General features: G+C 45.1%; 1 protein-coding gene across 2 annotated transcripts in view; it reads right to left on the bottom strand.

Moving 5' to 3' along the window:
• Positions 1 to 27,171, bottom strand: part of DNAH9 (dynein axonemal heavy chain 9) — a 165,720-nt gene that overhangs the window by 58,104 nt on the left and 80,445 nt on the right. For both annotated transcript variants that reach the window (XM_069749229.1, XM_069749230.1), the window contains 6 exons: positions 26,534 to 26,773; positions 24,837 to 24,998; positions 24,557 to 24,753; positions 20,305 to 20,467; positions 16,460 to 16,583; positions 16,116 to 16,258 (listed from right to left, as the gene is read on the bottom strand). In XM_069749229.1, the coding sequence (XP_069605330.1) occupies positions 16,116 to 16,258; positions 16,460 to 16,583; positions 20,305 to 20,467; positions 24,557 to 24,753; positions 24,837 to 24,998; positions 26,534 to 26,773 (1,029 nt within the window). The remainder of the gene's footprint in view (positions 1 to 16,115; positions 16,259 to 16,459; positions 16,584 to 20,304; positions 20,468 to 24,556; positions 24,754 to 24,836; positions 24,999 to 26,533; positions 26,774 to 27,171) is intronic.

The raw sequence follows: 27,171 nt of genomic DNA, 5'->3' as shown, positions 1-27,171 counted from the left end.
TGCGGAATATGTTGGCGCTATATAAATAAAAATTATTATTATTATTATTATTATTCCCTTAGTCTGCCACTTCAGTCCTCCTAGAGCCTCAAATTCCTTTAAATTATTGTTAGACCATATCGGTGTGAATTTAGTCAGCCCTGTAACCCCACGAATCTGCCTCAGTCTGTTCCACAATTTACGAATCAGGAACAGGGTTGGATATAATTTCCCTAAAGCGCCCAAGGAGCCATCTTCCAAACATTGAACCACCGGTCGTCGGCCTGTCACCTCTTCCATCAGGTGTTGTACTGCACTGGATGACGCCTCTCGCGCCCAGCCCTTCAAATGCTGACTCTGGGCTGCAAGAAAATATATTTCCGGGTTGGGCAAAGCCAAACCACCATCTTCCTTGGGTCGCTGAAGCGTCTCCAGGCTAATACGTGGATATTGTCTCCCCCATATCAAACTTCTAAAGAGGGCATTAATCTGCCTGAACTTCCCCCGAGGGATCCAAATTGGCGCATTATGTAAAACATAGAATTTTAGGCATCAGGACCATTTTAATAAGGTTAACCCTTCCGACCACCAATAGATGTAGTTTATTCCAGGCATCTACCTTTGCCTTGAGTACCCCCATAATAGGAGTCAAATTCCTCTGTAGGAACTCCGCAATTGGCACCGAAATCCATATTCCAAGGTATTTAAATTGAGACACCACCTTTAGCCTCTCATCCCCAACATCCTCACTCACATTCTCTCCTACGTCATCCACCCTAAAAAGGACCGATTTACCCCAATTAATTGTTAGTCCCGACACGGTACCAAATCTCTCAACAATTTCAATGGCCCCTCTCAGTGAATCATCCGGATCAGCCAGGAACAGCAAAACGTCATCTGCGTATAGCGCTATTTTTTCCTCAATTTTCCAATACCTAAACCCAGGGACCCCATCAGATTGCCGAATCTTAGCAGCAAGAGGTTCTACAGCCAAAGCAAACAGGAGGGGTGAGAGCGGGCATCCCTGCCTAGTGCCCCTAGCCAGCTCTATAGGTTGAGACAGTTCCCCGTTCACTCTAATTCTGGCCGACGGTAATGAATACAACAGCTGTATCCAGGCCACAAACTGCGGACCAAACCCCATACATTCCAACACCTGCCAGAGATATCCCCACTCAACACTGTCAAACGCCTTATGGGCATCTAACGACACAATCACTCTTCGACCGCAGTTGTCAGACTCCACCTGTAAATTTACATATAACCTCCGCAAATTAATCGCCGTTGACCTATCAGGCATAAAGCCAGACTGGTCCGGATGCACCAGACCCGCAATAACACTAGAGAGACGGAGAGCCAAGACCTTGGCCAGAAGCTTGACATCAATAGTTAGTAAGGAAATTGGGCGGTACGACTCCGGTTTCCCCAAATCCTTATCCTCCTTTGGAATAACCACTATTATGGCCTCTCTCATAGAGGCTGGCAAGCACCCTCGGGACCTAGCTTCCTCCAGTACCATTTTTAATCTAGGAATCAACACTTCTGCCAAACCTTTATAGATCTCAGCGGGTAGCCCATCAACCCCAGGCGCCTTCCCATTAGCCATGGACATCAATGCCCGACTCAATTCCTCCTCAGTGATAGGGGCCTCAAGGCTCTCCCTATCTGCCTCATTCAGTCTCGGCAGATCCAGACCCTCCAAGAAAGTCAATGTATCCTCGACCGATTCACCAATCCGGGAGGAATATAAGTCTGCATAAAAGTCCGCAAAAGCCCTCAAAATCTCAGGTGTTTCCGTTATTCTACCTCCACTTGCAGGTTCCAACGAGTGTATATATGAAGAACCTCTCTGAGCAGCAGCCACCACCGACAGCATATGCCCCACTGTTTCTCCCTCCTGATAAAACAGCACTCTTTGGAAATCCCGCTTCCTCTCAGCTTTGTCTAACAGAATTTTTTCCAAATGATTTTGTGCATTTTTCATCCTTCTCTCTGCCTCAGGAGTTCCCAGTGTAGCCATCCCATCCTCTGCCTCTTTCAACTCCTCAACTGCCGCCTTTTCTGCCTCCCTCGTCCTCCGCTTACACCTACTAATGTCCCTAAACAGTAGTCCCCTCAGATACGCCTTCATTGCATCCCAAATCGTAAGAGCGTCTGTGCTTCCATCATTTAAGACAAAGAACTCCGCCACCTCCCGTCCTATATTTTTCAACTCAATACTCTGTAACCAATTAGGATGAATCTTCCATTCTCTCCCACTTATCGAACGTGCCCCCTCCAATCTAACCTCTACTTCAATTGGATTATGGTCCGATAAGGCCCTTGGCAGATATCTCACCTCCCCAACCAGTGTGTCTAAGATCCTGTTACCCAGAGCCATATCAATTCTAGAGAGCGTGGCATGCGCTGGTGAATAACATGAGTACCCTCTCTCCCCAATATGTCTGACCCTTCAAAGATCAATTATACCTATCTCCTGTATATAGGTGCCAAATGTTGTAATGTGTCCCTCCGACCTATTCTGAGTATTTTTATTTTTGTCCCAATAATCATCACAGATGTTATTTAGATCACCAATAATCATTAACGGTGTTGGCCCCCATCTCTCCACTCGCTCCATTACTTCTCTAATCTTTCTGCTAGAGTAGGGTGGCGGAATATACACCGCAGCAACACACATCATCACTCCATACAATATACACTGTATTAGTACGTACTGCCCATCCACATCCACATATACCTTCACCTCCTCATACTGAACTCCCGCTGGAACCAAAATTGAGACTCCTCTTGCATACGTGGAGAAGGTAGAGGGATATCCCTTCTGAATCCAACGTCTATTTAGGACATCCACCTTTTCCCTTACCAAATGCGTCTCCAGCAAGCATATCATTGAGGCCCGTTGGTCTCTTGCATATTGCAAACTCGCGGCCCGTCTGGATTTCTCCCCTAGGCCTCTCACATTCCAGCTCAAAATCTTAAAACGGGTCCCCATCAATTGACTCATCTTCACTAAGAGTATCATCATTCTTGAGCACGAGCTGTCTAACTTCCCTCACCCCCCCTCTCCCAACTCCCCCTCCCACCCTTCCCCCCTCACAACTAACCATTCCACCTCTTTTCAAGAGTGGGGCATCATCGCCCATAGCGAACACTCCGCTTGGCATTGCCTTCCCAACCCTCCTCCCACCACTGTACATAACAGGATTCCATACATTTTGAAAAACAACACGTCTCAAAATATTTTAACATAGAATTATTTACACACGCAAGAAACCTGCATACACTTATAATATGCCGCTTACCCTTCCTCCCCATTTCCCAACAGCCATTACAACATCCCTTTAACTTTAATTGATTACAATCCAGCTCCCTTCTTCACCACCCATACCCCCTGAATTGTCAATCACAAGACTCTTTTCCAACTGACAGATAAGTAAACAAAATCAGACTCTTCCCACAGTTTCAGTCTCCTTTTCCTTTAACCCCTTTCTGCCATTAGACGTACTATTGCGTCCATGTGGGGTGGGCTTTACTTCCCAAGGACGCAATAGTACGTCATATGCGATCGGCAGCGCTCACGGGGGGAGCGCCGCCGATCGCGGCCGGGTGTCAGCTGTTTATCGCAGCTGACATCCGGCACTATGTGCCAGGAGCGGTCACGGACCGCCCCCGGCACATTAACCCCCGGCACACCGCGATCAAAGATGATCGCGATGTGCCGGCGGTACAGGGAAGCACCGCGCAGGGAGGGGGCTCCCTGCGGGCTTCCCTGAGCCCCCCGCAGCAACGCGATGTGATCGCGTTGCTGCGAGGGTCTCACCTCCCTCCCTGCTCCCTCCAGCCCCGGATCCAAGATGGCCGCGGATCCGGGTCCTGCAGGGAGGGAGGTGGCTTCACAGAGCCTGCTCAGAGCAGGCACTGTGAAGGCTGCAGCGCTGCATGTCAGATCAGTGATCTGACAGAGTGCTGTGCAAACTGTCAGATCACTGATCTGTGATGTCCCCCCCTGGGACAAAGTAAAAAAGTAAAAAAAAAAAATTTTCAAATGTGTAAAAAAAATAAAAAAAAATATTCCAAAATAATGAAAAAAAAAAAAAAATATTATTCCCATAAATACATTTCTTTATCTAAATAAAAAAAAAAAACAATAAAAGTACACATATTTAGTATCGCCGCGTCCGTAACGGCCCGACCTATAAAACTGGCCCACTAGTTAACCCCTTCAGTAAACACCGTAAGAAAAAAAAAAAAAAAACGAGGCAAAAAACAACGCTTTATTATCATACCGCCGAACAAAAAGTGGAATAACACGCGATCAAAAAGACAGATATAACTAACCATGGTACCGCTGAAAACGTCATCTTGTCCCGCAAAAAACGAGCCGCCATACAGCATCATCAGCAAAAAAATAAAAAAGTTATAGTCCTGAGAATAAAGTGATGCAAAAATAATTATTTTTTCTATAAAATAGTTTTTATCGTATAAAAGCGCCAAAACATAAAAAAATGATATAAATGAGGTATCGCTGTAATCGTACTGACCCGAAGAATAAAACTGCTTCATCAATTTTACCAAACGCGGAACGGTATAAACGCCTCCCCCAAAAGAAATTCATGAATAGCTGGTTTTTGGTCATTCTGCCTCACAAAAATCGGAATAAAAAGCGATCAAAAAATGTCACGTGCCCGAAAATGTTACCAATAAAAACATCAACTCGTCCCGCAAAAAACAAGACCTCACATGACTCTGTGGACCAAAATATAGAAAAATTATAGCTCTCAAAATGTGGTAACGCAAAAAATATTTTTTGCAATAAAAAGCGTCTTTCAGTGTGTGACGGCTGCCAATCATAAAAATCCGCTAAAAAACCCGCTATAAAAGTAAATCAAACCCCCCTTCATCACCCCCTTAGTTAGGGAAAAATTTAAAAAATGTATTTATTTCCATTTTCCCATTAGGGCTAGGGTTAGAGTTAGGGCTAGGGTTAGGGCTAGGGCTAGGGCTAGGGTTAGGGCTAGGGTTAGGGCTAGGGTTAGGTTTAGGGCTAGGGTTAGGGCTAGGGTTAGGGCTAGGGTTAGGGCTAGGGTTAGGGCTAGGGTTAGGGCTAGGGTTAGGGCTAGGGCTAGGGTTAGGGCTAGGGTTAGGGCTAGGGTTAGGATTAGGGTTAGGGCTAGGGTTAGGGCTAGGGCTACAGTTTGGGTTGGGGCTAAAGTTACAGTTAGGGTTTAGATTACATTTACGGTTGGGAATAGGGTTGGGATTAGGGTTAGGGGTGTGTCAGGGTTAGAGGTGTGGTTAGGGTTACTGTTGGGATTAGGGTTAGGGATGTGTTTGGATTAGGGTTTCAGTTATAATTGGGGGGTTTCCACTGTTTAGGCACATCAGGGGCTCTCCAAACGCGACATGGCGTCCGATCTCAATTCCAGCCAATTCTGCGTTGAAAAAGTAAAACAGTGCTTCTTCCCTTCCGAGCTCTCCCGTGTGCCCAAACAGGGGTTTACCCCAACATATGGGGTATCAGCGTACTCAGGACAAATAGGACAACAACTTTTGGGGTCCAATTTCTCCTGTTACCCTTGGGAAAATACAAAACTCGGGGCTAAAACATATTTTTTGTGGGAAAAAGAAAGATTTTTTATTTTCACGGCTCTGCGTTATAAACTGTAGTGAAACACTTGGGGGTTCAAAGTTCTCACAACACATCTAGATTAGTTCCCTGGGGGGTCTAGTTTCCAATATGGGGTCACTTGTGGGGGGTTTCTACTGTTTAGGTACATTAGGGGTTCTGCAAACGCAATGTGACGTCTGCAGACCATTCCATCTAAGTCTGCATTCCAAATGGCGCTCCTTCCCTTCCGAGCTCTGCCATGCGCTCAAACGGTGGTTTCCCCCAACATACGGGGTATCAGCGTACTCAGGACAAATTGGACAACAACTTTTGGGGTCGAATTTCTCCTCTTACCCTCGGGAAAATACAAAACTGGGGGCTAAAAAATAATTTTGGGGGGAAAGATTTTTTTTTTTAATTTTCACGGCTCTGCGTTACAAACTGTAGTGAAACACTTGGGGGTTCAAAGCTATCACAACACATCTAGATGAGTTCCTTAGGGGGTCTAGTTTCCAAAATGGTGTCACTTGTGGGAGGTTTCTACTGTTTAGGTACATTAGGGGCTCTGCAAATGCAATGTGACACCTGCAGACCATTCCATCTAAGTCCTCATTCCAAATGGAGCTCCTTCCCTTCCGAGCCCTCCCATGCGCCCAAACAGTGGTTCCCCCCCACATATGGGGTATCAGCGCACTCAGGACAAATTGGACAACAAATTGTGCGGTCGAATTTCTCCTGTTACCCTCGGGAAAATACAAAACTGGGGGCTAAAAAATAATTTTTGTGGGAAAAAATTTTTGTTTTATTTTTACGGCTCTCCATTATAAACTTCTGTGAAGCCCTTGGTGGGTCAAAGCGCTCAGCACACATCTAGATAAGTTCCTAAGGGGGTCTACTTTCCAAAATGGTGTCACTTGTGGGGGGTTTCTACTGTTTAGGTACATTAGGGGCTCTGCAAACGCAATGTGACACCTGCAGACCATTCCATCTAAGTCTGCATTCAAATGGCACTCCTTCCCTTCTGAGCCCTCCCATGTGCCCAAACAGTGGTTCCCCCCACATATGGTGTATCATCGCACTCAGGACAAATTGGGCAACAAATTTTGGGGTCCAATTTCTCCTGTTACCCTCAGGAAAATACAAAACTGGGGGCTAAAAAAATAATTTTTGTGGGAAAAAAATTTTGTTTTATTTTTACGGCTCTGCATTATAAACTTCTGTGAAGCACTTGGTGGGTCAAAGTGCTCACCACACCTCTAGATAAGTTCCTTAGGGGGTCTACTTTCCAAAATGGTGTCACTTGTGGGGGGTTTCAATGTTTAGGCACATCAGTGGCTCTTCAAACGCAACATGAGGTCCCATCTCAATTCCTGTCAATTTTGCATTGAAAAGTCAAACGGCGCTCCTTCCCTTCCGAGCTCTCCCATCCGCCCAAACAGTGGTTTACCCCCACATATGGGCTATCAGCGTACTCAGGACAAATTGTACAACAACTTTTGGGGTCCAATTTCTTCTCTTACCCTTGGGAAAACAAAAAATTGGGGGCGAAAAGATAATTTTTGTGAAAAAATATGATTTTTTATTTTTACGGTTCTACATTATAAACTTCTGTGAAGCACTTGTTGGGTCAAAGTGCTCACCACACCTCTAGATAAGTTCCTTAGGGGGTCTACTTTCCAAAATGGTGTCACTTGTGGGGGGTTTCAATGTTTAGCCACATCAGGGGCTCTCCAAACGAAACATGGCGTCCCATCTCAATTCCAGTCAATTTTGCATTGAAAGTCAAATGGCACTCCTTCGCTTCCGAGCTCTGCCATGCGCCCAAACAGTGGTTTACCCCCACATGTGGGGTATTGGCATACTCAGGACAAATTGTACAACAATGTTTGGGGTCCATTTTCTCCTGTTACCCTTGGTAAAATAAAACAAATTGGAGCTGAATTAAATTTTTTGTGAAAAAAAGTTAAATGTTCATTTTTATTTAAACATTCAAAAAATTCCTGTGAAGCACCAGAAGGGTTAATAAACTTCTTGAATATGGTTTTGAGCACCTTGAGGGGTGTAGTTTTTAGAATGGTGTCACACTTGGGTATTTTCTATCATATAGACCCCTCAAAATGACTTCAAATGAGATGTGGTCCCTAAAATAAAATGGTGTTGTAGAAATGAGAAATTGCTGGTCAACTTTTAACCCTTATAACTCCCTAACAAAAAAAAATTTTGTTTCCAAAATTGTGCTGATGTAAAGTAGACATGTGGGAAATGTTATTTATTAAGTATTTTGTGTGACATATCTCTGTGATTTAATTGCATAAAAATTCAAAGTTGGAAAATTGCGAAATTTTCATAATTTTCGCCAAATTTCCGTTTTTTTCACAAATAAACGCAGGTACTATCAACTAATTTTTACCATTGTCATGAAGTACAATATGTCACGAGAAAACAATGTCAGAATCACCAGGATCCATTGAAGCGTTCCAGAGTTATAACCTCATAAAGGGACAGTGGTCAGAATTGTAAAAATTGGCCCGGTCATTAACGTGCAAACCACCCTTGGGGGTAAAGGGGTTAAAGGGAAGGTGCCATCAAAAAAAATTTTTTTTCAAAAATTGTAAAAATGTAAAGAATTAATGATTACATTTTCTTAAAAAAATATTATCATTTGTTTATAATTTAGTAAAATATGAAAAATAATTTGAAAAGTTTTGGAATTTCCACTTTTCAACACTAGGGGGAGCAGCTGCTGAAATTTCAGAAAAACCTAGTGTACAAATAGCTCACATTACTGCACTGCAGTAATTATGGGCGGAGTCTGCTGTCCTGTGTGATGTCTCCTCTCCTCTCCTTATGGGTGTTTGCTAAGGGATTAGAGAGGATGATATTCAGGAACCCAGTGAGCAGCCATTTTGTTGGTGACTGCAGAGTATGGCTGCCGTCACACTATCAGTATTTGGTCAGTATTTTACCTCAGTATTTGTAAGCCAAAACCAGGAGTGGAACAAATAGAGGAAAAGTATAATAGAAACATATGCACCACTTCTGCATTTATCACCCACTCCTGGTTTTGGCTACAAATACTGAGGTAAAATACTGATCAAATACTGATAGTGTGAAGGCAACCTGATACTGACAAGCAGACAGTCACTGAGGATGGCAGGCAGCAAGGATTCTGGGAGATATGTGGTGGAGGGAGCAGGGTGACAGCAGCACAGAGTATTTCAGGAGAGCAGTGTGCTGGTCTATAGGGGCCCCCTGTTTGGTTAGCGGAGCAGCCAGGGATTGTACATAGAGCGCTGTCTTTTATACACATGGATGGACCGTCTGCTCCACAGAAATCCAGGAAACATTTCTGCGGATTGATGGCCTGGTCTGATCCAGACTTTGCATGCAGACCCCATTCCCCTCCTCAGATCCTGTCTTCTCCATCCTGTCCTGGCGATGTGTGAAAGCGAGGCGACAGGCGAAGTACGGGGTGACGCTGGGAAGGAAATGTAGCCATATAGTAACAATAAAAATGAGACCCCTCTCTTCAGCTGCCTCACCAGCCTTCCCCTGACTGCACCTAACTGGAGGTCACGCTGTCCCCTCTATTACCCCAGACCCGCGTGCAGGTGCTCAGCCAGAACCACCATAGAATGGGTCCGCTTTCTGAAGATAATACTGCCATAGTGTTCTCACATAATACCGCCATATAGATCACACATAATACCGCCAGTGTTCTCACATACCACCATATAGATCACACATAATACCGCCAGTGTTCTCACATACCACCATATGCTTCTCACATAATACCGCCATATAGATCACCCATAATGCCGCCACATAGATCTCACATGTATTGTAAATACTCGGCCAGAATAAAGTCCTTTATTAATCTTTTTTATACCATACCGAATGCATAATCCTCGACTCCCTCATCTCCCACAACAAAAATAATAAACCACAATGGGGAAAGACACGCAGGGGGGAGAGGAGTGCATAGGAGAGGATTAGATACTGACTGCTGAGCCGTGTATCTAATCCTGTTCTGTGTGATACTGTGCTGAGCCGTGTATCTAATCCTATCTTGTGTGATACTGTACACAGGACAGGATTAGCTACACAAGACTAGATTAGCTACACAGGACAGAGGTAGCAGTGGTAGATGGTATATAGAGGCAGGCAGCAGTGGTAGATGGTATATAGAGGCAGGCAGCAGTCGTAGATGGTATATAGAGGCAGGCAGCAGTGGTAGATGGTATATAGAGGCAGGCAGCAGTGGTAGGTTGTATACAGAGGCAGGTAGCGGTGGTATACAGAGGCAGGTAGCGGTGGTATAGAGGCAGGTAGCGGTGGTATACAGAGGCAGGTAGCGGTGGTATATAGGGGCAGGTAGCAGTGGTATATAGGGGCAGGTAGCAGTGGTATATAGGAGCAGGTAGCAGTGGTATATAGGGGCAGGTAGCAGTGGTATATAGTGGCTAGTGTTGAGCATTCCGATACCGCAAGTATCGGGTATCGGCCGATACTTGCGGTATCGGAATTCCGATACCGAGATCCGATACTTTTGTGGTATCGGGTATCGGTATCGGATACATAGAGATGTGTAAAATAAAGAATTAAAATAAAAAATATTGATATATTTACCTCTCCGGCGGCCCCTGGACTCAGCGCGGGTAACCGGCAGGCTTCGTTGTTCAAAATCAGCGCTTTTAGGACCTGAGAATCACGTCCCGGCTTCTGATTGGTCGCGGGCCGCCCATGTGACCGCCACGCGACCAATCACAAGCCGCGACGTCACCGCAAGCTATTAACGCGCTCATTTTTAAAAATGAGCGCGTTAATGGCTTTCAAAGACGTAGCGGCTTGTGATTGGTCGCATGGCCGCGACCAATCACAAGCCGCTACGTCTTTGAAAGTCATTAACGCGCTCATTTTTAAAAATGAGCGCGTTAATAGCTTGCGGTGACGTCGCGGCTTGTGATTGGTCGCGTGGCGGTCACATGGGCGGCCCGCGACCAATCAGAAGCCGGGACGTGATTCTCAGGTCCTAAAAGCGCTGATTTTGAAAAAAGAAGCCTGCCGGTTACCCGCGCTGAGTTCAGGGGCCGCCGGAGAGGTAAATATATCAATATTTTTTATTTTAATTCTTTATTTTACACATCCCTATGGATCCCAGGGCCTGAAGGAGAGTTTCCTCTCCTTCAGACCCTGGGAACCATGAGAATACCTTCCGATACTTGATGTCCCATTGACTTGTATTGGTATCGGATATCGGTATCGGCGATATCCGATATTTTTCGGGTATCGGCCGATACTATCCGATACCGATACTTTCAAGTATCGGACGGTATCGCTCAACACTAATAGTGGCTGGTAGCAGTGGTATATAGTGGCTGGTAGCAGTGGTATATAGTGGCTGGTAGCAGTGGTATATAGTGGCTGGTAGCAGTGGTATATAGTGGCTGGTAGCAGTGGTATATAGTGGCTGGTAGCAGTGGTATATAGGGGCAGGTAGCAGTGGTATATAGGGGCAGGTAGCAGTGGTATATAGGAGCAGGTAGCAGTGGTATATAGGAGAAGGTAGCAGTGGTATATAGGAGCAGGTAGCAGTGGTATATAGGGGCAGGTAGCAGTGGTATATAAGGGCTGGTAGCAGTGGTATATAGGGACAGGTAGCAGTGGTAGATGCATAAGAAAATAAAAACTCTGTACTTACCTTCAGTCCTCTTCCAGGAAGTGCTGAATCATGTTCAGGGCAGAGCAGTGTGACGATCTCCCTGCTCTGAACAGGTCGGCAGTGAGCAGTGATTGCAGCCTGTGCTGTAATAATAAGTACAGGCTGCAATCACAGCTCCTGGCTGCAGATACTCACCCTGAACCTCGCTCCCAGCAGCAGCTTCTCCCTGGCAGCTCCTGCTATGATCGCACACACTGAGCTGTGTGTGTGATGACAGAGGAAAATAAAAAACAAAATGGCCGCGATCTCCTCTCACAGCTGTGACGTAGCAGCCCAGGGGGCGTGCCCAAGTCACAGCTGAGAGGCAGGAGAAGCGGTCGGAGCCCGACTGTTGGCTCCTATGCCCATGGCTGCCGTAAGTGAGGTGTGCAAGTGTCGTGCCCAGACACTTAAACCCACACTAATGAAAATGGCGGCCTCCAGTGGCAAAAGTAAAAATGAATAAATAAAAAAGTATTAAAGTACTACATTTACTTTTGTATTAAAAATATTTGATTATATAATCAATAATTATTAATACAAAAACTAAAATCACGGCACCCTCCCTTTAAGCCTTTTAGCATTAATATCGATCCACTGAGTAGCTTCCTCCGGCTTCTGAAAAAAGTGAATTTTATCAAACGCCACCACCCTCAGTCTTGCTGGAAACATCATAGAGTACTGCACTCCCAGCTTCCTCAGCCGTCTCTTGATACCCGTGAACATCATCCGTTGTTTCTGCACCAGAGCAGAATAGTCTGGGTAGATAGCAATCCTTTGGCCTTCAACTGTCAGATCCGTCATGTCTCTGGCCTTCCTCAGGATAATGTCTCCGTCTCTATAATTTAGAATTTTGGCAAGCATGGTACGGGGATTCGCTCCAGGGACAGGTGGTTTCGGTGGGACCCTATGCGCTCTTTCTACCGCGAACACTTTTGTTAGCGCCATATCTCCAAAAGTCTCTAACAGCCAGTTTTCAATATACTCCGTTGGATTCCTCCCTTCAGCTTTTTCAGGGATGCCCACTATGCGGATATTATTTCTTCTGGACCTGTTCTCAAGGTCCTCATTTTTAGCCGCCAATTCAGCTATTGCTTGAGTGAACTTTTTCTCTGCTTTTTGCAGCTGCACTATATGATCTTCTGCAGTGCTCACTCTCTCCTCTAACTCCCCCACACGTTTGTCAATCTTCTGCATGGCTGCGTTTATCTGGGCTGTGTCCCCCTTAACCTCCTGTATCTGTAAGGTCAGAGACTGTTTACATGAAGAAACCAGCGCAAAAACGTCTCTTAAGGTAGGCTCAGCTTCTGGCGCCATTTCCTCAGGTCCCCCTTCTGCCACCGCCATATTGCTCTCCTTTCTCCCCTGTTGTACCTCATGTTCTCCTGCTGGGCTCTCCTCCTCCTCCTCCTGCTATCAGCTCCGGCTCCCTCCTCTGCGGCCTCCGCTCTCGCAAACTGCTGGAGCTTTGCCGCTACCTCCATGCGCTTTATACATGTGGCGTTCTCCTTGTCTGCCTTCTCCCTTGTATCAGCGCCATCTTGGATTGCGCCTGCATCTCCGGCTCCCGCGTCCTTCTGCCGTCTCCTGGTCATGTTCTCCGGTTCCAGCGCTACCGCTCAGCACCGCCAGACTCTCCAAGTCTCCCCGCAGCCGGTAAGCCCCCTCAGGAACCGATCAGCAGCGACTCTGCAGGATTATTGTATATACAGCAGCGGGAGCTCCCTGCCGCACGTCCGTTCACATGGACACTCAGGCCACGCCCCCCCATAAGTAACAATGTTAATAATACAATAATTAAAGCGACACAAGACGCCCCTGCTCATGAGAGCTTACAATCTACAATGAGGTGGGGGAGAGACAAAGTACAGGACTGTATTTACAATGATGTATTTACAATGATGGTCCAGCCATCTTCAGGGGGTGGGGGATAGATGGAAGTAGTGAATGGGCTACACACGCACACAAAATAACTGATTAGGGAACATAGTAGGCCGCTCTGAACAAATGTGTTTTGAGGGAGCGCCTAAAACTATGCAAATTGTGGATGGTCCTAATATCGGGGTAGAGCATTCCAGAAGATTGGCGCAGCACGGGAGAAGTCTTGTAGTCGGGAGTGGGAGGTACGGATTAGTGCAGAGGTTAGTCGAAAGTCATTTGCAGAGCAAAGAGGTCGGTTAGGCCGATAGACAGAAATGAGGGAGGAGATGTAATGGGGGCCGCACTGTGGAGAGCTTTGTGGGTGAGAACAAGTACTTTGAATTGTATGCTGTAATGAATGGGCAGCCAGTGTAACGACTGGCGAAGAGCGGACGCGTCCAAGTAACGATTAGCTAGATGGACGACCCTGGCTGCTGCATTAAGGATGGACTGGAGAGGGGAAAGTCGAGTGAGGGGGAGGCCAATTAATAGAGCGTTGCAGTAGTCCAGGCGGGAGTGGATCAGGGCGACAGTGAGGGTTTTTGTTGTTTCTATGGTGAGAAAAGGGCGGATTCTAGAGATATTCTTTAGGTGTAAGCGGCACGAGTGGGCAAGAGATTGTATATGGGAGGTGAAGGAGAGATCGGAGTCAAAGATAACACCCAGACAGCGTGCCTGCTGCCGGGTGTTATTATGGTGCCACCCACGGAGAGGGAAACGTCAGGTTTAGGGAGGTTAGTAGATGGCGGGAGCAGAAGAAGTTCAGTTTTGGAGAGGTTGAGTTTCAGATAGAGAGCGGACATGATGTCAGAGACTGCAGACAGTCAGTGGCGTTCTGTAGTACAGCGGGGGTAAGGTGAGGGGATGACGTATAGTTGTGTGTCATCGGCCTAAAGATGGTACTGAAAGTCAAATCTGCTGATGGTCTGTCCAATTGGGGCTGTGTAGAGAGAGAAGAGAAGGGGACCAAGGACTGAGCCCTGAGGTACCCCGACAGGAAGAGGAGATGAAGTGGAGCCAGAGAACAGAACACTGAAGGAGCGGTCAGAAAGATACGTAGTAGTATAGTAGTTATATTCTTATACATATGGGGCAGTATTATAGTAGTTATATTCTTGTACATAGGAGCAGTATTATAGTAGTTATATTCTTGTACCTAGGGGCAGTATTAAAAAAAGTTATATTCTTGTACATAGGAGCAGTATTATAGTAGTTATATTCCTGTACATAGGGGCAGTATTATAGTAGTTATATTCTTGTACATAGGAGCAGTATTATAGTAGTTATATTCTTGTACATAGGAGCAGTATTATAGTAGCTATATTCTTGTACATAGGAGCAGTATTATAGTAGTTATATTCTTGTACCTAGGGGGCAGTATTATAGTAGTTATATTCTTGACATAGGGGCAGTATTATAGTAGTTATATTACTGTACATAGGGGCAGTATTATAGTAGTTATATTCTTGTACATAGGAGCAGTATTATAGTAGTTATATTCCTGTACATAGGGGCAGTATTATAGTAGTTATATCCTTGTACATAGAAGCAGTATTATAGTAGTTATATTCTTGTACATAGGGGAAGTATTATAGTAGTTATATTCTTGTACATAGGAGCAGTATTATAGTATTTATATTCTTGTACATAGGAGCAGAATTATAGTAGTTATATTCTTGTACATGGGGCAGTATTATAGTAGTTATATTCTTGTACATAGGGGGCAGTATTATAGTAGTTATATTCTTGTACATAGGAGCAGTATTATAGTAGTTATATTATTGTACATAGGATCAGTATTATAGTAGTTATATTCTTGTCCATAGGGGCAGTATTATAGTAGTTATATTCTTGTCCATAGGAGCAGTATTATAGTAGTTACATTCTTGTACATGGGGCAGAATTATAGTAGTTATATTCTTGCACATAGGGGCAGTATTATAGTAGTTATATTCTTGTACATAGGGGCAGTATTATAGTAGTTTTATTCTTGTACATAAGGGCAGTATTATAGTAGTTACATTCTTGTCCATAGGAGCAGTATTATAGTAGTTATATTCTTGTAAATGAGGCAGAATTATAGTAGTTATATTCTTGTACATAGGGGCAGTATTATAGTAGTTATATTCTTGTACATAAGGGCAGTATTATAGTAGTTATATTCTTGTACACAGGAGCAGTATTATAGTAGTTATATTCTTGTACATAGGGGCAGTATTATAGTAGTTATATTCTTGTACACAGGAGCAGTATTATAGTAGTTATATTCTTGTACATAGGGGCAGTATTATAGAAGTTATATTCTTGTACATAGGAGCAGTATTATAGTAGTTATATTCTAGATATATTTATAGATTGCAGAGCTATGGGAAAAAATGGGAAAGAATGAAAATATAAGAATACATCTTTTTGGAATAAACCCTGCGGTTATCATTAGTCGGAGCTCCCACATTTGCCATCTATGGGGGCTGACTTCGGATGACTGGTTGAGAAGTTCATCTCCATTATTTGGGGCTCGGCGTTTATTGCTGTGGCTCAGGATTCCCTACGCAATATTTGAGGACATTCTTTATTCACAATGGTTCTTGTGAACAGAAGCGGCGGATTCCCTTCTACAATAATTATGGTTGTTTGTGGCGTCTGAATGGGCTCCTGATTGTTTCAGCCTTTGTTGAGAGATTGTTGTTCTGTTTGAGATGCGTCTTCTGAAAATCTATTGATGGGAAACCACATTTCAGCGGGGTGGGGGGAGATGTGGCATGTTTCAGCCGTCATCTGTCTCTCTCCTTCATTATGAACAGTGATGGCGCAAGGAAAAGAGAGGCCAACAGACTTCGCAGTAACGCCGATCTTCAGATCCTCCCTGGTCTGAACTGCCCTCTGCTCACTAGCCCCAGGACTCACTTTCAGCTGTCTCCGGACTCGGTCGATGAAGAATTTCCAGCAGTTTTCTCTCGTGTCCAGCAAGCCTTGACTCTTTACTTCATTCCTGACGCTGCCGATGATGTTTTCCACCTCGTCATCTGGGAACAGGTCAGGGATCTCACCTGGTGAGAAACGGACATCTTCTCTAGTACATGTTGGGCGAGCGAGAAAGGGCAATGGGGAGAAAACCATTAAGTGCTGTTCATAGAGGAGTGTTCGCTGTCCCAGCTCTCCCATAAATATGGGTTCACCCAAGCGTGCCCTTTTTCACAACACGTAGATGATTTGGTAATAGACATTTCAGATTGAGGAGACAAGCTCACCAGATGCCAGTAAGTCGTTGACTAGAACAAGGAACTTCTCATCGGCCACCTGAGCATCCGTCATGAGGAAAACTGTCCCTACGTTCTTCACTCCGGCTTTAATGTACTGATTCGCCAGATCAGCCTAAAGATACAAAAAAGAGCATATTTTCATGATAGACCATTGATACATGTTGTACACGTTTCACTATAGGAGGTGTCATGATCCCAATGGCAGGGGATCACAAAAGGACAAGCACAAAAAACAAAACAAGCTCTAGGGTGATGGAAACTGAGCTGACCGCGATCCTGAACCTAAACACACAACTAGCTGTAGCCGGGGAACGTGCCTACGATGATTCCTAGACGTCTCGCGCCAGCCGAAGGACTAACTTCCCCTATTAGAAGAAACACAGACCTCTCTTGCCTCCAGAGAAACCCCCAACAGAAATAGCAGCCCCCCACATGTAATGACGGTGAAATGAGAGGAAAGCACATACGTAGTTATGAAAACAGATTCAGCAAAATGAGGCCCGCTAAAGCTAGATAGCAGAGGATACAAAAGTGAACTGCGCGGTCAGCGAAAAACCCTACAAAAAAAAACATCCTGAAATTACTTGAACTCATGTGCCAACTCATGGAACATGAGGAGTAATATCAGCCCACTAGAGCAATCAGCAAAAAGGAATCACATATCTGCAAGCTGGACTAAGACAAAAATTAAGCAAAACGTGGAACAGGAAAATCAAAAACTTAGCTTGTCCTGAAGATAACAGAAGCGGGAAGCAGAGGTAACAAGACACACTGATTACATTGATAGCCGGCGAGGAAATGACAAGAAAGCCAGGTTAAATAGGAAACTCCCATATCCTGATAGAACAGGTGGACACCAGAGACCGCAGAGAACACAAGTCACCCAGTACCATCTGTAACCACCAGAGGGAGCCCAAAAACAGAATCCACAACAAGGAGGTATTCCCAGAATACTGGTGTCACTACCATAGGTGTTCCTAGACTACAGATGTCACTACCAGAGGTATTCCCAGACTGCTGGTGCCACTACCAGAGGTATTCCAAGACTACTGGTGTCATTACCAGTGGTATTCCCAAACTACTGGTGTCACTACCAGAGGTATTCCCAGACAACTGGTGTTGCTACCAATGGTATTCCCAGACTACTAGTGTCACTACCAGTGGTATTCCCAGACTAGTGGAGCCACTACCAGAGGTATTCCTAGAATACTGGTGTCATTACCAGAGGTGTTCCCAGACTACATGTGTCACTAGAAGAGGTATTCCCAGACTACTGGTGCCACTACCAGAGGTATTCCAAGACTACTGGTGTCACTACCAGAGGTATTCCCAGACAACTGGTGTTACTACCAGTGGTATTCCCAGACTAGTGGAGCCACTACCAGAGGTATTCCTAGAATACTGGTGTCATTACCAGAGGTGTTCCCAGACTACATGTGTCACTAGAAAAGGTATTCCCAGACTACTGGTGTCACTACCAGTGGTATTCCCAGACTACTGGTGTCACTACCAGTGGTATTTCCAGACTACTGGAGTCACTACCAGAGGTATTCCTAGAATACTGGTGTCACTATCAGAGGTATTCCAAGGCTACTGGTGTCACTACCAAAGGTATTCCAAAACTACTGGTGTCACTATCAGAGATATTCCCAGACTACTGGTGTCACTACCAGAGGTATTCCAAGAATTATGGTGTCACTACCAGAGGTATTCCCAGAATACTGGTGTCACTACCAGAGGTATTCCCAGAATACTGGTTTCACTACCAGAGGTATTCCCAGAATACTGGTTTCACTACCAGAGGTATGTCTAGACTACAGGTGTCAATACCAGAGGTATTCCAAGAATACTGGTATCACTATCAGTGGTATTCCAAGAATACTGGTGTCACTACCAGAGGTATTCCAAGAATACTGGTGTCACTACCAGAGGTATTACAAGACTACTGGTGTCATTACCAGAGTTATTCCAATACTTCAGGTGTCACTACCAGAGGTATTCCAAGAATACTGGTGTCACTATAAGTTTTCATACTCACTTAAGCGAGTCTCGCACGGCAATACCCAGCGCTGCTGCCGGCACTCAGATCGGAGAGTGCGGCCGCATAGGAATACATGCAGCCGCACGCTCCGCTCCTCTGTGCCAGGTGCAGTGCCGGGTATTGCCGTGCAAGACTCATCCGAGTCTCGCGCAACTGAGTATGAGCCCTTAGAGGTATTCCCAGACTATTGGTGTAACTACCAGAGTTATTCCAAGACTACTGGTGTCACTACCACAGGTATTCCAAGACTACTGGTGTCACTACCAGAGGTATTCCAAGAATACTGGTGTCACTACCAGAGGTATTCCAAGAATACTGGTGTCACTACCAGAGGTATGTCTAGACTACAGGTGTCAATACCAGAGGTATTCCAAGAATACTAGTATCACTATCAGAGGTATTCCAAGAATACTGGTGTCACTACCAGAGGTATTCCAAGAATACTTGTGTCATTACCAGAGTTATTCCAAATACTTCAGGTGTCACTACCAGAGGTATTCCAAGAATACTGGTGTCACTATAAGTTCTCATACTCATTTGAGCGACACTCGGATGAGTCTCGCACGGCAATACCCGGCGCTGCTGCCGGTACTCAGATCGGAGAGTGCGGCTGCATAGGAATACATGAAGCCGCACGTTCCGCTCCTCTGTGCCAGGTGCAGTGCCGGGTATTGCCGTGCAAGACTCATCCGAGTCTCGCGCAACTGAGTATGAGCCCTTAGAGGTATTCCCAGACTACTGGTGTAACTACCAGAGTTATTCCAAGACTACTGGTGTCACTACCAGAGGTATTCCAAGAATACTGGTGTCACTACCAGAGGTATTCCAAGAATACTGGTGTCACTACCAGAGGTATGTCTAGACTACAGGTGTCAATACCAGAGGTATTCCAAGAATACTAGTATCACTATCAGAGGTATTCCAAGAACACTGGTGTCACTACCAGAGGTATTCCAAGAATACTGGTGTCATTACCAGAGTTATTCCAATACTTCAGGTATCACTATCAGAGGTATTCCAAGAATACTGGTGTCACTACCAGAGGTATTCCAAGAATACTGATGTCACTAACAGAGGTATGTCTAGACTGCAGGAGTCAATACCAGAGGTGTTCCCAGACTACAGGTGTCAATATCAGAGGTGTTTTTCTCAGACTACAATTATCACTACCAGAGGTATTCCACGAATACTGGTGTCACTATAAGAGATTCCCAGACTACTGGTGTAACTACCAGGGTTATTCCAAGACTACTGGTGTCAATAACAGAGGTATTCCAAGAATACTAGTGTCACTACCAGGGGTATTCCGAGACTACATGTGTCACTACCAATGGTATTCCCAGACTACAGGTGTCAATACCAGAGGTATTCCCGGACTACAGGTGTAACTACCAGAGGTGTTCTCAGACCTGTATCACTACCAGAGATATTCCCAGACAACAGGTATAACTACAAGAGATATTCCCAGACTACAGGTGACACTACCAGGGGTATACCCAGAATAATGGTGTCACTACCAGAGATATTCCCAAACTACAGGTGTCACTACCAGAGACATTCCTAGACAATATATATATATCAGCCAACCAGGTTATATATAAGGAGGCCTCCTGACTGGGCGAGTTGATTTTATTTGCTCCATCCATTTTTTTTTTTTCACGCAGACGAGTCTGCCATCAGCTTACTCCGCTTTCCCCCAAAGAGAATTCATCAACTCTTGGCTGAGCTGAGGGTTCATGTGTCTTTGGGGGTTAGGAAGTTCACAACCCCCATCATCTGCTGATCACTTCACCTTGAGATCCGGGATGCCGTAGCCTTTCCTCAGAGTGATTTGGAAGACCTCCAAGGAGCTGATGTAAGCTGCCAGTCTGGTCAGACTCTGCTTTCCGCTCCCTCCGACCCCGACTAGCAGAGCATTTCCCCTTGGGGACTCCAGGATGCGGTTGATTCTGCAGCTTTAATCGAAAAAGAACAAAAGAAAATCATAAAACTTGTCGCAAATTACCGGAGACATAGCGAGCTGAGCTCAGTGAGCAGCCTGTTAGTTGGCCTGACATTAACAGCTGCCAAAAGCAACCGGCAACTGATAGATGGCAGAGAATGCTGGGACTTGTAGTTTCACAACAGCAGAAGAGCCGCAGACACCTTGTATTGGATAGATAACTCAAAAAATCCAAGTGATGTAAAATGCTGAAAATTTTTCTGGGACTGATAATTTTTAAATTTTTCCATCGAAAGAGTCGTGTGAGGGCTGTCTTAATGTTGTGTGTGCCAAGCAGTAGTTTATATTGGCACTGCTGGCAGCGTGAGGACCTGCAGTAAGGTCTCATGCTGTGACGAGCGATGATGTCGGTAAGGTCACCATAGTTCAGAGGCTGTGAACTGCAGTAACCTTACTGATGTCACCGCTCGTCACAGTAGCCGCGTTCTCGAGCTGTGCAGCGTGAGACCCGGGAATGGCTGCTGTTCCAGTCTATGGAGCTGCAATCTCTGAATGGGGCTCCATAGACTGGATGAAGAAGACAGGGATCGTCGTGGGACCTCCATATGGATTACGGTGGACCTGGTGGAATATTTTTTTAATGATAATCAATAGGTAATTGTCGGGGAGTGTTTTGTACAATGAAAGGATTTTTCTGTGTGTCTGTGTTTATTTCTTTTTGACTTTAGTGTAAATCTAGTTTATTAAATATGTAGTAAATAGAATAGAGAGGAAAAGTAGGAGAAAGAGGAGGTGTAATAGGAATATGGAACTTAGATCTCTCCACCGAGCAGACTCAAGCCTCCCAACCAGGATAGGATGAAGACCTAGATGATTACTTCTATTTGGACGGAGCAAACCAGATGCATTTTGACCATGTTATGAAGGCACACACATTATTCGTGGGTATGAGTTAAGATCCAGACAGCCAAGAATCTAGATCTGCAATCCAGGGAGCCCAGGTGCTAAAAATCTTATCAGAATCTCCCGTTACTTGACCTATCATTTGTTCCATTCTATAAGTGTTGTTAAGTTCTGCGACAAATCCAGAACGTGAAGGCGATTTTCTCTTGCTTCCAAAATCGAGGAATCAAATTCCTGGTGGCAGTGAGAAAATGTCTGAGAAGACCCCTCTTAAACTTGGATGTCGATAATAACAATAATAATAATCATAATCATAATTTTATTTATATAGCGCCAACATATTCCGCAGCGCTTTACAAATTATAGAGGGGACTGGTACAGACAATAGACATTACAGCATAACAGAAATCACAGTTCAAAATAGACACCAAGAGGAATGAGGGCCCTGCTCACAAGCTTACAAACAATGAGGAAAAAGGGAGACACAAGAGGTGGATGGTGACAATTGCTTTAGTTATTCGGACCAGCCATAGTGTAAGGATCGGGTGTTCATGTAAAGCTGCATGAACCAGTTAACTGCCTAAGTATGTAGCAGTACAGACACAGAGGGCTATTAACTGCATAAAGTGTATGAGAACATGATGCGAGGAACCTGATTATGTTTTTTTTTTTTTATTGATAGGCCACACAGGGATCGTTAGGTTAATGCGTTGAGGCGGTAGGCCAATCTGAACAAATGAGTTTTTAGGGCACGCTTAAAACTGTGTGGATTGGGGATTAATCGTATTATCCTAGGTAGTGCATTCCAAAGAATCGGCGCAGCACGTGTAAAGTCTTGGAGACGGGAGTGTGAGGTTCTGATTATTGAGGATGCTAACCTGAGGTCATTAGCGGAGTGGAGGGCACGGGTAGGGTGTTAGACTGAGACCAGAGAGAAGATGTAGGGTGGTGCTGAGCCATGGAGTGCTTTGTGGATGAGGGTAGTAGTCTTGTACTGGATTCTGGAGTGGATGGGTAACCAGTGTAATGACTGGCACAAGGTAGAGGCATCGGTGTAACGGTTGGTGAGGAATATGATCCTGGCTGCAGCATTCAGGACAGATTGGAGCCGGGAGAGTTTGGTAAGAGGGAGACCAATTAGTAGAGAGTTACAATAGTCCAGACAAGAATGAATAAGAGCAACAGTAAGAGTTTTTGCAGAGTCGAAAGTAAGAAAGGGGCGAATTCTAGAAATGTTTTTGAGATGCAGATAAGAGCGAGCCAGTGATCGGATGTGGGGGTGAATGAAAGCTCGGAATCAAGTTTGACTCCAAGGCAGTGGGCATGTTGCTTGGGAGTAATGGTGGAACCGCACACAGAGATGGCAAAGTCAGGCAAAGGTAGGTTAATAGAGGGAGAAAACATGAGGAGTTCAGTTTTTGACAGATTCAGTTTCAGATAGAGGGAGGACATGATGATATTGACAGCGGTAAGACAATCACTGGTGTTTACTAAAAAGGTCGGCGTGATAACAGGAGAAGAAGTGTATAATTGGGTGTCGTCAGCATAGAGATGGTACTGGAATCCAAATCTACTGATTGTTTGTCCAATAGGAGCAGTATACAAAGAGAAGAGGTGGGGGCCTAGGACTGATTCTTGAGGAACCCCCAACAGTTAGGGGAAGGTGAGAGGAGGAGGAACCAGCAAAAGATACAGTGAAGGATCGGTCAGAGAGATAGGAGGAGAACCAGGAGAGAACGGTGTCCTTGAGGCCGATGGAGCGGAGCATAGTGAGGAGGAGCTGATGATCCACAGTGTCGAATGCTGCGGAGAGATCCGAGAGAATTAGCATGGAGTAGTGACCATTAGATTTAGCTGTTAGTAGGTCATTAGAGACTTTAGTGAGGGCAGTTTCAGTACAGTGTAAAGAGCGGAAACCAGATTGAAGAGGGTCGAGAAGAGAGTTATCTGAGAGATAGCGGGTTAGACGGGAGTGGACCAGGTGTTCGAGGAGTTTAGAGATGAAGGGAAGATTAGAGACAGGTCTATAATTAGCGGCACAGTTTTGGTCGAGGGATGGTTTTTTCAGTAATGGATGTATGATGGCATGCTTAAATGAGGAAGGAAAAATACCGGAAGTGAGAGAAAGGTTGAATATTTTTGTTAGGTGAGAGGTGACAGCTGGGGAAAGGGACTGGAGGAGATGTGACGGAATGGGGTCACTGGTGCAAGTGGTCGATATATCACTTAAGGATAATAAAGCTAACTCCGCTGTAGGTCGGATCTGCAAGATAGATAATCTGCTGTGAAGATCAAAAATTGCCAACCATAATTTCTTTAGGCGTGGGCAAGGCCACCAAATATGGACGTATGTGCCTATTTCCTTTAAGCATCTCCAACAAGGTCGTTTTCAAGGTCAACCCACTTCTTCTTGTTTTGGTTATGGAATAAGTCTAGAATACATGTTCCCAATGAAGCATAGCTCTACAATGCAAAGTCTGGAAGGCCGATACCTCGAATTTACTTAGGTCGGCTTAATAAAAAATATGAAATGCGTGCTCGATTATGCGACCAGAGGAATCGAGCAATCATTTTTTTGAGGAGAGAGAAGAAGGAGGAGGGTAGATGTAGAGGAATTGCTTCGAAATAATATAAGAGACGTGGTAGTAAATCCATTTTAATTGCATTTACCCTACCGAACCATAACTGTAATTTATGGCATTTCTCTAGGTCTAATTCAGCTTTGTGTAAGGCTGGCTTAACATTCGCTTCATATTACTGGGATACTTTAGCTGTTATTTTAACTCCTAGATAGGAGATTGAATCAAGGCGCCATTTGAAAGGGAATGAGGTGGCTAGGTGATCTACCATGGATAGTTGTAGTGATATGTTTAATATCTCGGATTTGTGGGAATTCATTTTAAAATTGCTTAAAATGCCAAATATATGCAACTCCGAGAATGTATGTATTCTATTATTTTATCTATCTATTCTATATATCTATTCTATCTATATCTGTATATAAGAATGCTTTATTAGTTTGTAAACTAGCTGACACCACAAGTAACCCGCAGCATACTGTTGATCTGTGACATACATATACGTCACACATCAGGAAGGGGCGAGTTTACTATGTCTACAAAACCCATCAGACTAAACACCAACCAATTAACGTGTAGCTTACCTTTCATCCCAGTCATTCCTGGCGCTTTGTACTTACACGTGACTCATGGCGTCCTCGAACAGCACCAGGTTCATGGCCGCATTGACCTCGTTATGGTTGTCTAGAGTGTTCACCAAGATTTTGTTCAACATCGGCCATGACTGGACCGGCATGTATTTAGGCTCTCCGACGCCATTGGCAAAATGGCAAAACATGTTCATGGACCTGGCTGCCTCCAGGGTTTCATCGATGTCCTAGGGGGCAAGAAGGGAAGAGGAGCAATCAGGTCCCTGAAGCAAAAAAAAAAAAACACGGCACAGAAGACAGCTCCACTCACATCAAAGAACTTCTTCACCATGTCGGTCTGTATCTTATCGAACACCTCAAAGTCCTTCTCTTCCACCATTTTGTCGCGGTAAACGCGGTTAGACTCATGCAGATAAAGCTTCACTAAGTCCTGGGGGGTTTTCAGGCAGTCCGGGGTGGAGAACAAGACGCCCTGAAACAAGAACAATATCATTGTGAAGATATTCCCATGTTAAAGGGAAGTTGTCAAAACTCTTATTGTCTGAGGACGCTGCCATTTTTGTTATGTGCCCCAAGTGCAGGATGCCAATGGGTTAATTAAGCAGCTGCCATGTCCCCCTTGTTGCCATCTTAGTCCCCCTTATGAACCCAAGACATACAGGACAGAACATTAGAAATCTCACCACATACAATGCAGGACACAAGCGATAAAAAAAAAAATTATAAGAAAAAAAACAAAGGAAAAGAATGCACAAGGTGAAACCTCGGCCGTCCCCCGACTCTGCTCCTGGGAAAGGCGACATTATTACAGTATTTTACTCTGTTAATAAAACATGACTTTTGCAGCAGATTTCACCAACATGTTGGGTTATTATCAGAAGGTCAATATGAAAGGTTCTATGAGGAGCTGAGGAGTCTGTAATAATCATATAATGTCACTGTGTCACCCTCAAGCCACTGTATGCCATCCTGCTAGAGAGCGGCGGCCGTCCAGAGAGGCCGGGACCTCACTGACAGAAGATCATCACATACTTATCATACAGTAATGCCGAGTGACTGCTCACTGACAGTAATAATCAGCGCCTGAGAGGAGGAGAGGCAGGCGGAATAATGTATGCAGGAGGATCCGCTGACAGAGCTGCACTCACTATTCTGCTGGTGCAGTCACCATGTACACACATTACTGATCCTGAGTTACATCCTGTATTATACTCCAGAGCTGCGCTCACTATTCTGCTGGTGCAGTCACTGTGTACATACATTACATTACTGATCCTGAGTTACATCCTGTATTATACCCCAGAGCTGCACTCACTTTTCTGCTGGTGCAGTCACTGTGTACATACATTACATTACTGATCCTGAGTTAGTCATCCACCACCTCGTCTTTCACTTCCGCACTCTGGTCCTCCTGACTTGTTGACTTAACAGTATCACTTGTTGGTAACTGTCTCATCATCATCCACCTCTTGAGACACTAATTGCCGTTCCCCACAGTCGTCTTCTACTGACCGTGGCTGCTCAAACATTTGATCACTACACACGAGCGCCTCACGTCCCTCTGGTAACTTGCAGGGTGAGAGGTCAGAATCAATAAATGGAAATGTAAAGCTCTCCTCGGAGAGTCCGAGTGTGGGATCACTTGTCTCCTGGGACACGCCATGGTGGGAAGAAGGAGGATCAGGGTGAGGATTATGTGGCCCAGACTCTTGGCTAGTGAGACTGGGCCATATGGAAGACTGGGTGGTGCTGGGAAACCTACTGGAAGCATTATCTGCTATCCAACAGACTACCTCTTTGCACTCTTCAAGATTAGTGTCCCACGACTCCTGCAAAGTGGGACAGGAAGCTAGGTCTCATGGATGAGCGTGTTTGTTGTTTTCCCACGGCAGCTGCTGCTGATGTTTGTAGAGATTGGCTACAATGGTAGCAAACCACCAGCTGTGAGCGGTCAGGAGAGGTGAGTGGGGGTTACATCCCTGGTCACACAGTGATCTGCCGACCCACCTGGAATATGTTAGACAGGTCCCGCAGGTTGAAGATGTAGTGGAACTTAATGGCTGTGGGCAAAAAGGTGGCGGTGACCTTCTGGTGGAGAGACAGCGCCAGGCTGATCAGCTGTGGGGTGGTCTTCTGCAGAGCAGCAGGGAAGTTGCCCATCTTCAGGTGCTGCGTCAGGATGGTGCTATAGATGGTGGAGAGAGCGTCCATGCCCGGGAAGGAGAGGGCGAACACACTGAAATGTCTCTGCACGGGGAAACAGAGGACATGGTATACAAGGAGGTATATCTAATCCTCTCCTGTGTGATACTGACTGCTGAGTCGTGTATCTAATCCTATCCTGTGTGATAATGACTGCTGAGCCGTGTATCTAATCCTCTCCTGTGTGATACTGACTGCTGAGCCGTGTATCTAATTTTATCCTGTGATACTGACTGCAGAGCCGTGTATCTAATCCTCTCCTGTGTGATACTGACTGCTGAACTGTGTATCTAATCCTATCCTGTATGATAATGACTGCTGAGCCGTGTATCTAATCCTATCCTGTGTGATACTGACTGCTGAACTGTGTATTTAATCCTATCCTGTGTGATACTGACTGCAGAGCCGTGTATCTAATCCTATCCTTTGTGATACTAACTGCT

Source organism: Ranitomeya imitator, chromosome 2 (genome assembly GCF_032444005.1).
Source record: "Ranitomeya imitator isolate aRanImi1 chromosome 2, aRanImi1.pri, whole genome shotgun sequence".
In the NCBI taxonomy this organism is placed as follows: domain Eukaryota; kingdom Metazoa; phylum Chordata; class Amphibia; order Anura; family Dendrobatidae; genus Ranitomeya; species Ranitomeya imitator.
The sequence above is the reverse complement of the archived record's forward strand: the minus strand, read 5'-3'. Positions and strand labels throughout refer to the sequence as shown.